Raw genomic sequence first — 12021 nt, 5'->3', positions numbered from 1 at the left:
GAATCTGAAGTGTGGGGGCTGATCTAGTTGCTTGAATCTGCTGGAGCCTCGTGCTTTTGGGATGAATTCCCAGCAAAGGTTTGTCTTATCTTTCAAGCTGGAGGAACAAGGGTTCAGCCCTTGTTTGGACTTGACTTTGGGGAAGAGCTGCACTGTCACAAGTGCTGGACCAAGGACTGGAGCTGCAAAGCCAAAAACCAGTGGGTTTTTATTTGGGTTATTCCTGTAACTCAGAGGGCAAATCCAGTGGGTGCTGTGTTGTTTGTGCCTTGGTCTGCCCCACCTAAACCCTCTGGTCCCAAATTAGCAAGCCATGTCTTGCAGCCCAGCTGCCACTTGGGGTTCCTCTGCAGGTGGTTGCTGATGCTCTCTTCACTTTCTCCTTCCTACAGATTTCTGCTTCAACATTAATTTCCTTCTGCACCAAGACAGAACATCAGGCAGTGTTGTACAAGGACAGAGGGGGAAGGTGTAAGTAATATTCCTGGTAGATCTCGGGGGCTGGATGGGAAGCATGGATGTGTCCAAAGCTCAGCTGGTGAGTGGAGGAGCTTTAGCTCCATTGTGGACCCTCTAGGAGGAAAGCTGAGTAGGTGCCTCAGAAGACCAGGGAGAGTCCTGGAGCCTTTCCCCATCCACAATCTGCATGGATTGGTGAAGCAGGACAAGAAAAACCCTTCCTCCAAGCAGCCCGGCTCGCCTGTGGTGTGGGTCCATCTCCCTATGCCAACAACCAGGGAAGGGAAGAGAAGAGAGAGCACCTGAGCTATCCTCAGGGTACCACAGGATCACAGAATGGTTTGGGTTGGAAAGGATCTTAATCTCATCCAGTTCCAAACCCCCTGCCATGGGCAGGGACACCTCACACTAAACCATGTCGCCCAAGGCTCTGTCCAGCCTGGCCTTGAACACTGCCAGGGATGAAGCATTTACCCCTTCTTTGGGCAACCTGTGCCAGTGCCTCACCACCCTCACAGTAAAGAATTTCTTCCTTAGATCGAACCTGAACTTCCCCTGCTTCAGTTTGAACCCATCACCCCTTATCGCTACAGTCCCTCTCCAGCAACCCTGTAGGAAATGGGATGGTGGCAGTGGTAGTTCAGCACCGGACCCAGACAGGGCAGCAGTCTCTCCTTGACAGAAGAGCAGGTAGCATTTTATTCCCCAAACCAAAAATGTACAATTGAGTTAGTGCATGAGAGACAACCGATCCACAGTGGACTCAGGGTGCTGGGCAGAATATAAATGGCAGACACAATCAAGAAGGTATTAGTTTTTTTTTCCCCAAAGATGGAATGCTCAGCCACTTCCTAGGGCTGTGGAATGCTTCCCAGTACCAGATGAAACCCATTCTCATCAGCCACCAGCTGCAGAAGATGCTCAGCTCTTGACAGGAGTGGACATGGCCTTCACGGTCTTCTTCAGGTGATGGTAGTTTGGCAAGATCTTCATCAGGAAATCCAGCTGCAGTGTCTGGGGCTGGGAGCAGAGGCAGGGTGAGGGCAGCCCACAGAGGATGTAACAGGGATGGTGTCACCCGTGTGTCACACTCACCTGTGGCCGCTCAGTCTGGACACGGCGGAGGCAGTCGGCCCCATAGATGACAGTGTTTTCAGGGATCACCTCGTAGGTGTTGATGTTACAGCAGGCCCCGATGATGCAGCCGCTTGTCAGGATCACGTTCCTGCCAACAAATGCTGCCAGGAAGAGAGAGGAATCCCACTGAGAGTCATGCCCATGGTGTGGATAAACCCTGCACTACCCAACATCAACATCATGAGCTGTTCAGCACCAGGAGGCAAAGTCAGCCCGGCACGGTCCCACCAAGGCGAGTCACACACTGGGCTTCTGTGTGAAAATTGTAGCGTTGTCAACAGCCTCACCTACAGCAAGAAACCACCTCTACTGTTCCCAGCTTCTACAAAAACAAAATCTCACAAGATGATGAGCCAGGACTTACCTTTGGATTCGATGACATTGTTGTCTCCTACCTTCATTGCTTGGGAATCTATGGGCCCATGTTAAAGAAAACTGCAGAATGTTCTGCTTTTATTTCAAAAGGTAAACCCTGGTGCCATTTTCAAACCAACAACCTGCAATAAGCAGCCCTGGGCTGCCAGAACCCCAGGAGAGCCCATACCTTTCCCCTCGTACCGATCCACAAGTGCGGTGTATCACGCATTCAGTCTCACAGCACAGCAAGGATACAACACCCAACTTCAAAAACGTTGTTGGTGCCGATGACCATGGGTTTGGGCTCCACCTCTTCAGTTTCTGGAGTAATATTTTCTGGATATCTGCAAGATGGGAGAATATATATCAAGTTTTGAGATCACAAAGGTATTGTAATGTTTGGCAGCTTGATTTTGAGAAACATCATGTATATTATGCCCCATCCCTGGCAGTGGTCAAAGCCAGACCAGACAGGACTTAGAGCAGTCTGACCTAATGGAAGGTGTCCCTCCCATGGCAGGGGGGTGGAACTGGATGAGCTTTAAGGTCCCTTCCATTCCAAACCAATCTGGGATTCTGTGATTCTGCCCCATCCAGCTGGAGTGCTGGGGTTTGGAGATGGCTTGCTCTTGCACAGGGTCTCTCATCTCAGGATAAGATTGCTGTTCTCAGGGAACACCAACTCTCTGCAAAGCCCAAGCTGGGAACATGACCAAGGGATCCCAAACACATCCTCTCCTCATCCAGTCTGGCGCTGGGGGTCAGTGTTCCCAATAAAGGAGCGTTTACTCCCCAAAAATTAGGTGATCCCGTGGGTGTTGTCTAGCTCTGTACTGACCCATTGACGATGAGGGCCTGTTCCTCGATCAGGTTGCCTTCCCCGATGATAATAGGTCCTGCTTCGGCGATGATCCTGGCCTTGGGGTGGATCACCGTCCTGGGCCCTGCCGGGAACAAGCCGAGGTCACCCCTCGTCCAGCCCCGCCGCGGCACCGGGGCAGCGGGAGGCCTGATGCCTTACCGACAGTCACGTCCCCGCGGATCTCACTTTCCACGCACACCACGGCCCCCGGCGCGATCTTGACGCTGCGGGAACGGACAGGGCTCACTGAGGTGAACCGAGAGGGGCCGGCAGCCCCGCGGCTCCCGGGGACGGGGTGTGTCTGGGGACACTCACCTCTTTTGCACCTTCTCCGCCATGACAGCCGCCTGCGCGGGGCAGGGCTGGCTCTGCCTGCGCTGGAGCTCGGGGCCGCGCACCTCGGCCTTACGCTCACCCCGGGATCCCCCGCGGGCCGCTCTGCACACCCCGCTGCGATCCAAAGGCAACCGGCTTTTACCCGCAGCTGCCCCGGTGCTACCGGAGGGGGACGGGCACTAGGACCCAGCGGCCAATGGTCCGCCCTCTCCGCTGACCACGCCCCGCCGAGATTCTCCCCCCTAGGCGCGTGCGCGGGGCAGGGGCCGGAGGTCGCCATTTTCCGCCCCGGCGGTAGCCCAGCGCTGGGGCAGGAGCTCGGGGCGCGGCCCTGGGGAGGGGCGGCGGGGACCGGGGCACCGGGGAATGAAGTCGGGAGGACCGGAATTCGCCGCCTCTCGCCCGAGCCTCACGCGGCCACCCGGGCCGGGGTCCGGCCCGCGGGTCCCCCGGCCAGTTCTCAAGCACCGCCCGGCCCCGCCGGGGTCCCGGTGCCATCCCACAGAACGGGGGGGCCTGGGACTCAGTCAGGATCGGTTCGGGACCCAGGAGGGTGTTCAGGTCTGAAAATAGTGCTTGAGGGCTCAGGAGGGTGTTTGGGACTGAGGATGGTGCTCTGGGGTCTCTGGAGCGTGTCTGGGGACTCATGAGGATGCTCTGGGGGCTCACGAGGGAGCTTTGGTGCTCAGGACCCGGGGCCAGGGCTCTGCAGCAGGGACCCAGCCGGGCATCTCCCAGCTGCAGAACGGTGTTCCGGCCCTGGGGCTGGGCCAGAGCCCAAGTCCTGCACCTTCGGGCTCAAAACCAGCCCTGTTCTGCAGTCAGAGCTGGGGTCAGGCTGGATGGGGTTGGGCTGTGGGAGTGTGGTGGGCCGGTGCATGGATTTGATCGTGATGGTTCACTCATCAGTCTTCTACCTCACCTCAAGCTCTGGGAGCTTGAAGGTATTCCTTGCTCCATGGAATGCTAAATTCCAGTTTTACAAAACCGTCACTTCTTCCTTGCCTCAGCATTGTACGTGGTCATTCCCTTCCCAGCCATGGTCAGTCAGTAAAGCATCTTGAGAAGCAGAATGAGAAATTAAGACAGGAATGAACACAAACCCCTAACCCGCTCCAGATGGATTTTCAGCAGCTCATCCCAGTCAGACCTAACCCTAACCCTTCAGAGCCACAAGAGCTGTTGCTGCTGCAAATCCATCTGGAGTGGGATCTGGGCACCTGCCCTGCCTGGATCCTGGCTGGTTTTGTAGGTCAGGATCTTTAGAGCTGCGCTTAGAGGTGTCCAGGACTCCCCTTGCACCTCTGCTGCAGCCTCCCTGCAACCCTATGACTGCAGCATGGTGCGACGCCACGTTCGGGTGTGCTGAGGTGAAATGCCAAAGGTCCTGGGTATCTCAGATCAAACTCGTCTGCGTTCACACTGCATCTTGCATCACAAACTGTGCTGCTGAGCCCGCCTGAGCTTCTGGACTCTGTTCCTGGAAGGAATGCTGCCCTCGTTTCTCTCTCCCCAAGTGGTCCCTGCCCCACAGACACCAGCAAAGTCACCCCAGGCCCATTTTCCTCCCAACCCTGAGTGCCCTGCCTGACTCCAACTCAATCCCCAGTTACAGCTCTTGTCACTGGCTACAGAAAATTACTGTGCCCCAAACTCACTTCCTTTTAAATTCTCATCTAATCAAAGGTAGAGAATGGGCAGTAAAGCCCCACAGGAGAAAGGAGGGCACAAACTGGACCTTATGCCCACTGGCTGCCCTTTCAGTACTTTCCTGGAGCTAAACGTGTTGGTTCTGTGTCCTGGTATTTACTTGAGATCTAAGAACAGTGACAAATGAGATCCCAGAACGAGATCCTGCCTCAGCACGTGGGCTACCCAGTGGGGAGCTCCTTGCAGTTTCTCTCCTCCAAAGGACACGTTCTTCCAGTCCCTCAGCAGCATCTCTGAGCTCCTTTTAAATTGACCTTTCCTGAACGAGTGGGCTGTGACTGGCACAGACTATTCCAGGTGAAGGCTTTCTAGTGCTCTGGGCAACTTGTAAACCCACCACCTCCATCAGAAACACTTCACATTGTGCTGTCCCATGTTCCTACCGAGTTACTCACTCTTACTTTCCTTGGGGAAATAAACCCCGAGCTTCCTTTTTCCCTGGTATTTATGGGGGATGAGCTCCCAGAATTCAGAGCCAGAAATCCTTGCTTCCACATAAATCATGGCCTTACGCTCGGATGAAGTTTGATACTGGTTTTATTCTGTGGCCTGCCCAGGCTGTCACTGCCCTCTCAGCCAGTCCTCACGCGTGTGTCACGATGGTGCACTGTGCTGGAGAAGTGCTCAGAGCAGGCAAGCTGCAGCTCACACACACACACACACACACACACGCACATGTACCCACACGTTATCTAAGGGAAACCCAAAAGCACTCGCACTGAGGTGGACATATTTTGGGAAGGATTGCTCCAGGATACAAAGCAAAGGGGATCATTGTCCTCTGACGGATCACAAGCATCTACAGTAAGGTCCCACACGACAATAATGTCACAGGCCCTGCAAGAACAAGACCAAGTCTGTAACTTCAAGCATTTCACCTCCTGTACAGCACCTTCCCCTCTAATCGCTAAAAGGCTTTCACATTAGGAGAAGAAATCAGAGCACAAGATAGCCCTGCCATGCCTCCACACTTGGTGAGCCATTCTGAGGGGAAATTGAACCCACAGAGCAACTCACCCAGGACACAAATCTGCATCTTGCTCTGCTGGCCACAGGCTCTGTACCCACAGAAGCAGCACATCACACACAAACAGCACTTCCAGCTCAACAGGGACATTTCCATTCTTTCCCAGCAGAAGAGGCAGCTTTTGAAGGAGGTGTTTTGCTTTCTGGATGATTCCTTTTCTTCCTCAGGCCAGATGGGACTGTCAGAAGTTCCCGAGGCATGTAACAAAATGTAAATGCCTGATCCAAGCATGAGATTGATGCTCCAGCACCCACAGAGACCTCCTGGCTTCTTAGAGCCACCCCGTTATGCTGGCCACAAATCATGACAACCTGGTACTGCCCTTGATGTGCTTTGGGATGGGTCTGGGTTCTGGGAAAGCTGGAGATTTCTCCCTTATTCCCACAGGTATTATATTAAATTGGTCTTTCTGATTTCAGCTGTTGTGAATTGATGTGAAGGGCAGTAGGCAAATCAAGTAGTAAAGTTCAGTCTATGCTTATCATTTGCCTACTCTAATGACAAAACGAAGGTGAGAACTCCCTGCAGAGCCAGATTTGGTGCCACAGATCCCAGTGACCATGGTGTGCAGGGTGACTTGGCACAGACTCTTCTCACCGCTCGCCCTGTGTGCCCGTGTATTGGTGCCGAGAGGACGCTTTGATGCTGTTTCTGCTCCCGCTTCACTCAAAGGGTGCCAGGGGCCTGGCTGGGAAGGCAGCCCTGGAGATGGCAATGGAGATGTCGGAGCTGCTGGTTTTCAGCCCCAGCTGACCGAGTCTTTCAGGGTGCCCAGCAGGCGCCCATCACCTGATGGCCTCACCTAGAGCCTCCCCAGCCACACAGCCCATGGGCCCCAGCTCTGTATTTAAGCTCATGTCAGGGGCTGCTTTTTGCTTCTTTGAGAGCTGTGTGGTAAAACTTCTATTTCTCTCCAAGTTTTATATTTTATGACTGTATTTATTTTCTGTCTTTCTTGCAGTAGTGCTACTGGGCTGCCTTTGACTCCTGTTTAGGTACTCTGGGGCTGTGCATGGGGGGGGTGGGGAAGTCCCTGGTATCCTGCTGTCCTTAGGTTTAGGTTTGTCTGTCTTGCAGTTTCACTGTCACTCACCTGAGCTGGTACCAGTGTGTGACTTCAGGGGATTTTTGCTTCTACAGACTGATAAAAGAAGGCTGGAGCATGTTCTTTTTAAGGCCTCCTTGTTAACTTTTGCCCTATTGATTACAGCTAAAAATGCTCAGCCTGCCCACAGCATAATGGTAGAACTTCTTGTTATCCTGATCTCTGGCAAGCTACTTCTTATCTCTTTAAACCTAGATTAAAGGGGCTCTCCTGGTGACCTGTATCTATGGAGGGGGACCATAGGGGACCACCTTGAGAGTAAGGGCACTTTTTCCAGTTCAGGTTGGAGCCCTGGAGCTTCTGTTCTTGCTCTGGATGTAGAGATGTAAGTAAGGTCTGGAGCACCCACTGTCATTCCTGAGACTCCTTTCCTCTGTCCTTAATCTACAGGAGGAGGGAGAAAGCTTGCAGTGATGATGGTGGGATGACTATTACCAGCTCTGCTATGGGGTCTGGATTTTGGGGAGGCAGGAACAGGAAAGGCAAAACCTGTCATCCCAGATATAAAGGCCACCTAGTTTAACCTGGTTCTTCCGCCCCCTGGCTCCTGCTGCGCGATCAAAAGCTCCCCTTGCCTTCTCTTCAGAGAGGCTTGATCTGAATGCTGTAGCTCAGCATGTGGGACGAGAGCCTTCGAGCTGCATGCTGTGCTGGGGAGGGCTTGGTATGTTGGGGATGGCTCTGGAGGGTTTTACCCCAGCTCTAATGGCTGGGGGTGTGGCAAGGGGCTGGTAACTTAGTCCCTGGTCCTGTGAACAAGCTTCCTAAGGCCAAGGGATGCCTTAAAAAGCAGAAGCGGGAAGGTCTACAATGGAACACATGTGAGAAACCCAGCCCAGATGTGCAACCAGTTATCCCCATACACTGCATGATGCTGGTGGCTGCAGGTGACAGCCTGATGCAGCCCCAAGGGCTTGGGAGCTGGGCTTTGGGCTGGCCTGCCCAGTGCCACCTTCCTCTTCCCTGCATCAGTCAGGAGCTGCAGGGTGCTCTTCTCTTCCCTGCCTGCTTCGGGCTGTGTCCTTTCTCCTTGCTGTACTGAAGAAGAGGCTGCTGTGGAGCTCGGGCACCTGTACATGCAGGTCTCCTGTCTGAGTGGGGTGGGGGCTGCTCTTAACCTGGGTTGGGCTGTTTCTCTCTCCCTGCTGTATCTGAGAGCTGAGGTATAACTGCAGGTGCTTTGTTAGCAGCAGTTGGGGGTGGGGGGTGAGGTAGGATTCTGATCCTGCTGCTCCGAGGTGAGGCTGGGAGTGCCCCAGTTGACTTGGGGACATAACACTGCCTCTCTGGGGATCCGGGTGATGCCAGGTGTCTGCCTCTTGGTAGCAAGAGCCCTGCGTGCTGCTTAGGTTGGTGCTGGGGGTGTAAGGCTACAATCCTGGCCACCTCCTGCCCGGGGCGGCTGCATGAGAGGTGCCCGTAAGTGCCCCGGCCCCCAACGCCTCTGGCTCACCAGCCGCGGGGCACGCACAGGGCCCACCGGGCCAGGCCGTGCTCCGCGGCGGCGCCCCCTGGCAGCGGCCGGTGTTGCAGCGGCGCCCACCTCTCGCGCGGCTTCCGGAAGCCTCGGGGGCCGCCGCGCGCCCGGCGGGGGGCGGGGCCTGACTCCCGCTGTCCGGTCAGCGCCGCGGGCGTCGCACAAGCGCCACCAATGGGGAGCCAGGGCAGGCGGTCACGAGGGCTGGTGTGTAACGGTCACCGCAGCGCTGGGGTAGCTCGTGCCGACCGCGAGCGGGGGCTGCTTCGTGCAGCGTGTGCGGGCCTGGTGCAGGCAGAGCAGAGCAGAGGGATGGAGGAGGAGGAGGAGGAGGAACACTCCTTCGGGACTGCCGGACCATAAGAGTAGCAAGGAGTATCAACCTTGTTAGTACAGTGCTTTTTCATCATTACATTAGGTTTCTGAAAGTTTCTTTATCTCCACAAAGATACATGATGCTTTTTGCAACTGGAGAACCTGTGTTCTCAAAGTCTCACCTGGACTCTCAAAGAGACTTGCTTTCTGTCTGAAGTTTGTTATCTCCTATCTCGACAGGATTAGATCCCAGTGGAAGCTAGGAGAGATAAGCACCAAGGGCTTCTAAAACTACTACATCCAAAACTGCTTTTGGGAAAGCCTTATTTGCTCCCGAGCATGCACATTATTGAGCAACCAGTCTGCATCAGGCACTGGCTAACCCTGCAGATACATGCTGTGTATTGACTATTAAAAGAGAGCTTTTCTGCCTCAGGAGCACATCCCCTTTCTTGCTACCCACATGCAACCTGCTCACACCCAGAGGGTATTTCACAAGTCAGCTGGCCAGCATCCACTGCTTTTGGAGCCACTTGTTCCATCAAAGAAGCCATTCAACACTGGAGCCTTTTGCTTACACTTGCCTAATGCTAGGGAATAGGTTTTGCACGTTTATTCAAATAATACAGCACCAGATGGAACCGTAACCAGAGCCTTCCAAGGCCTTACTACCTTAGCAGAAGAATTAGCAGAAAATTCAGGGATAGACAGTTCCCTTGTTGGATAGCTGGAATCTTGGTTTGGAAAATGGAAGGGAATGGTGGTATCTAATTTTACCCCTCTAATTGTAGTAGCAGGAGTCTTAACAGCTGTTGGATCTTGTATAACTCCATGTGTAAGAGTGTTAACAGAGAGACTTAATTGAAACAGGAATCAGAGCAAGTGCCTCTAAACCCACCTCCACATGACTGTGTGCTGCTTCTTGAAGAGCAAGACGTTAGCAATAATCTCTTTCAAGAAAAGAATGTAAAAATATGTTATCCAGATTGGAAGCGTCAGACAGGGCAGTGCCTTGACATTTATACAAAGAGCAAATGTGTAAGCAAAAAGGGAAGGACTGTAAAAAGTATTAAAGTCTTGTTTATGCAGCCAGCCACAAGATGGCGGCTGAGGCTGGAAAGCCGGGCAGAGGCCGCACCGTCAGAGGAGGTTGGCAGGAGGCATGAGCGAGCTCTGTAACCGGGGCCGGATGGGGCACGGTGGCTGCAAACCTTGGGGTCCCGAGCCAAGAGGGAAGCAGGGGAGCGGGTTTGCGGTCGGAGCTCGGTGATAAGAGGGAGACGCCTCGTAGCCTGGGCGTGCAGGATCAAAGCCTGCGCTGGTTCCATGTACCCTGTGCCTGTCATGCAGCACTGTCAGCACCTGTCTGCCTCTGTCCCACCCTTGCAGCCCCCCTATGCACCAGGTGCTCCACAAGGCAGGCACCCTCATGCTGAGTTGCCGGTCACAGGACAGGCACTTGAAATGGTCCAACAGCTTCCTGGGCAGGGGAGAAAAGGGCTGGGTGAGCTGGGAAACCTGATTTTGAACCTGGCTTGTCCCCTAGCACCCCAGCAAGGTCACAGCCCGATGGCTGGTTACAGAAGAATGGGGGGAGGATGAGGGAGAGAAGCTGGATGTTGGGTCCAAAACCCACCACTAGTGGGACCTAGTGGCATAGGCACCCAGAGCACCACAGGAGCTGGGTGTGCTGGCAAGGACAAAGTGGGAATGGGGTGAGTGCTGTCCCTGAAGCCATGACTGTTCCCATCTCATTCACTTCTTAATCCCAGCTGCATTGTCAGCCTCAATCGGCTGTGCCTTCTCCTTGAGCTGCTACAGGCTTCTCTTCCAGTGCTCGTCCAGCTGCTGCCAGAAAGGCTCCAGCTCCTTGCAGTTCAGCTGCAGACAGACACACTCCCTCAGGCAGCTGCACCGGCATGGGGCACTGCGGTCCCCAGAGAAAAGCCAGGAGCAGGAATCTTTAGAGTGATACTGCCTTGGGCTACCATGCCCTAAAGGTGCCAGTTTTTCCCGGGATGAGCCACCCCTCACCTTGGAGGCCATCTCTTCCTGCAGCTGCTGCTGGACTTGCTGCAGCCCCTGCTCCTGGACCATCAACTGTCTCAGCACCTCCTGGCCCTGCTCCAGGGAGGAAGAAGACACGGTGGTGCCATGCAAAGGGTGATGGCTGCTCCCCAAGGAAAAAAGCAGCTTACTGGGCTGGTGGCCGTGGGCTCTCAGTGCCAGCAGGACATCTGCAGCATGGCTTGAATTTCCCTCCATGCTGCTGACTTGTACAACCCAATATGGGGGGGAGCAAGGGGCTCCCAAACATTACACTGAAGCACAACCAGCTGGGAGGAAGGGGTGGTCCCAGCAGCCCCTTCCTAAGCCCCACATGCTACCATCTCCTTACCTGGCTCCTCTGTCCACCTTGACCTCCTCCTGACTCAACAGTAGGGAGTCTGCCTGCCTCTGCAGCTTGTAGCGCTGCAGGAGATTTCCCACCTGCGTGATGGTGTCCCTGCACATGGGGCACACTGCCTGCCTCTCTGCCTGCTCCTGCCCTGCACTCTTCACCATTGCCCTCAGCTCTTCCAGCTGAAGGAAGGGGAGGAGGAAGCACCTCTGAGATGGGATGGGTGCAGTGAACAACCCCAGGTGCTGTGGAGGCTCCATGGCCCCAGCCTGCCAGGGGATGTGGCCGAAACCCTGCCAGGACCACCCCACAGAGCCAGTGGGTGGTGGGAGCTCCCCCTGCACCTCACCTGCTCCTGCAGCTGCTCAGATGTGGTGACCAACTGCTCCAGTGTGGCTCTGTTCACCCCCTGCTGCTCTGCCTGCTCCTGCTTTATCACCTGGAGTGTGGACCTGGCCAGCGAGATGGGAGCATGGGCGGGTTTTGCCTTCACAGGCTTAGCTGCTCAGGGGCATCCCTTGCACCCCAACCCAGGATGCTCACAGCTGCTTAGGCTCCACTGCAGCCCTGCAGGGTACAAAACCTCTCCTGGTCCTTTACCCCAGTGGCAGACTGAGCTGGTAACTTGCCAGCCGGCTCCAGCCTCCCCAGCTTGCGAACGGCATCATCCACCTTCCTCATCTGGGAAAGGTGGTGGGGCAGAGCCAGGGCATAGCACTAGTATTGTCCCAGAGCAGGGGGTCTTCAGCTGCCTCCTCCATGACCAACCCCCACCCCCCAGCATCCTCACATTTCCCTCAGGGGCTGCCACTGGCTCACCTTCCCCTTCTCATGC

At 54.9% G+C, this 12021-nt stretch overlaps 1 protein-coding gene across 1 annotated transcript; it reads right to left on the bottom strand.

The window, feature by feature from the left end:
* Positions 1-1129: 1129 nt before the first annotated feature.
* Positions 1130-3358, bottom strand: DCTN6 (dynactin subunit 6). The gene is made up of 7 exons (XM_005142993.3): positions 3131-3358; positions 2975-3039; positions 2792-2897; positions 2209-2297; positions 1961-2008; positions 1555-1697; positions 1130-1479 (listed from the first exon to the last, which is right to left on the bottom strand). Exons 1-7 carry the CDS (start codon positions 3151-3153, stop codon positions 1381-1383), a joined length of 573 nt encoding a protein of 190 aa, XP_005143050.1. The 5' UTR covers positions 3154-3358; the 3' UTR covers positions 1130-1380.
* Positions 3359-12021: the final 8663 nt, after the last annotated feature.

Source organism: Melopsittacus undulatus, chromosome 5, assembly GCF_012275295.1.
Source record: "Melopsittacus undulatus isolate bMelUnd1 chromosome 5, bMelUnd1.mat.Z, whole genome shotgun sequence".
Taxonomy (NCBI): Eukaryota; Metazoa; Chordata; class Aves; order Psittaciformes; family Psittaculidae; genus Melopsittacus; species Melopsittacus undulatus.
This window is presented reverse-complemented; position numbering and strand designations above follow the sequence as displayed.

Coding starts and splice junctions, on each gene's coding strand:
- DCTN6 (XM_005142993.3), bottom strand. CDS start 3,153: ATGGCGGAGAAGGTGCAAAAGAG. Junction 3,040..3,130: donor GCGGAGAAGGTGCAAAAGAG/GTGAGTGTCCCC, acceptor CCGTTCCCGCAG/CGTCAAGATCGCGCCGGGGG. Junction 1,698..1,960: donor CAATGTCATCGAATCCAAAG/GTAAGTCCTGGC, acceptor TCTTCCTGGCAG/CATTTGTTGGCAGGAACGTG.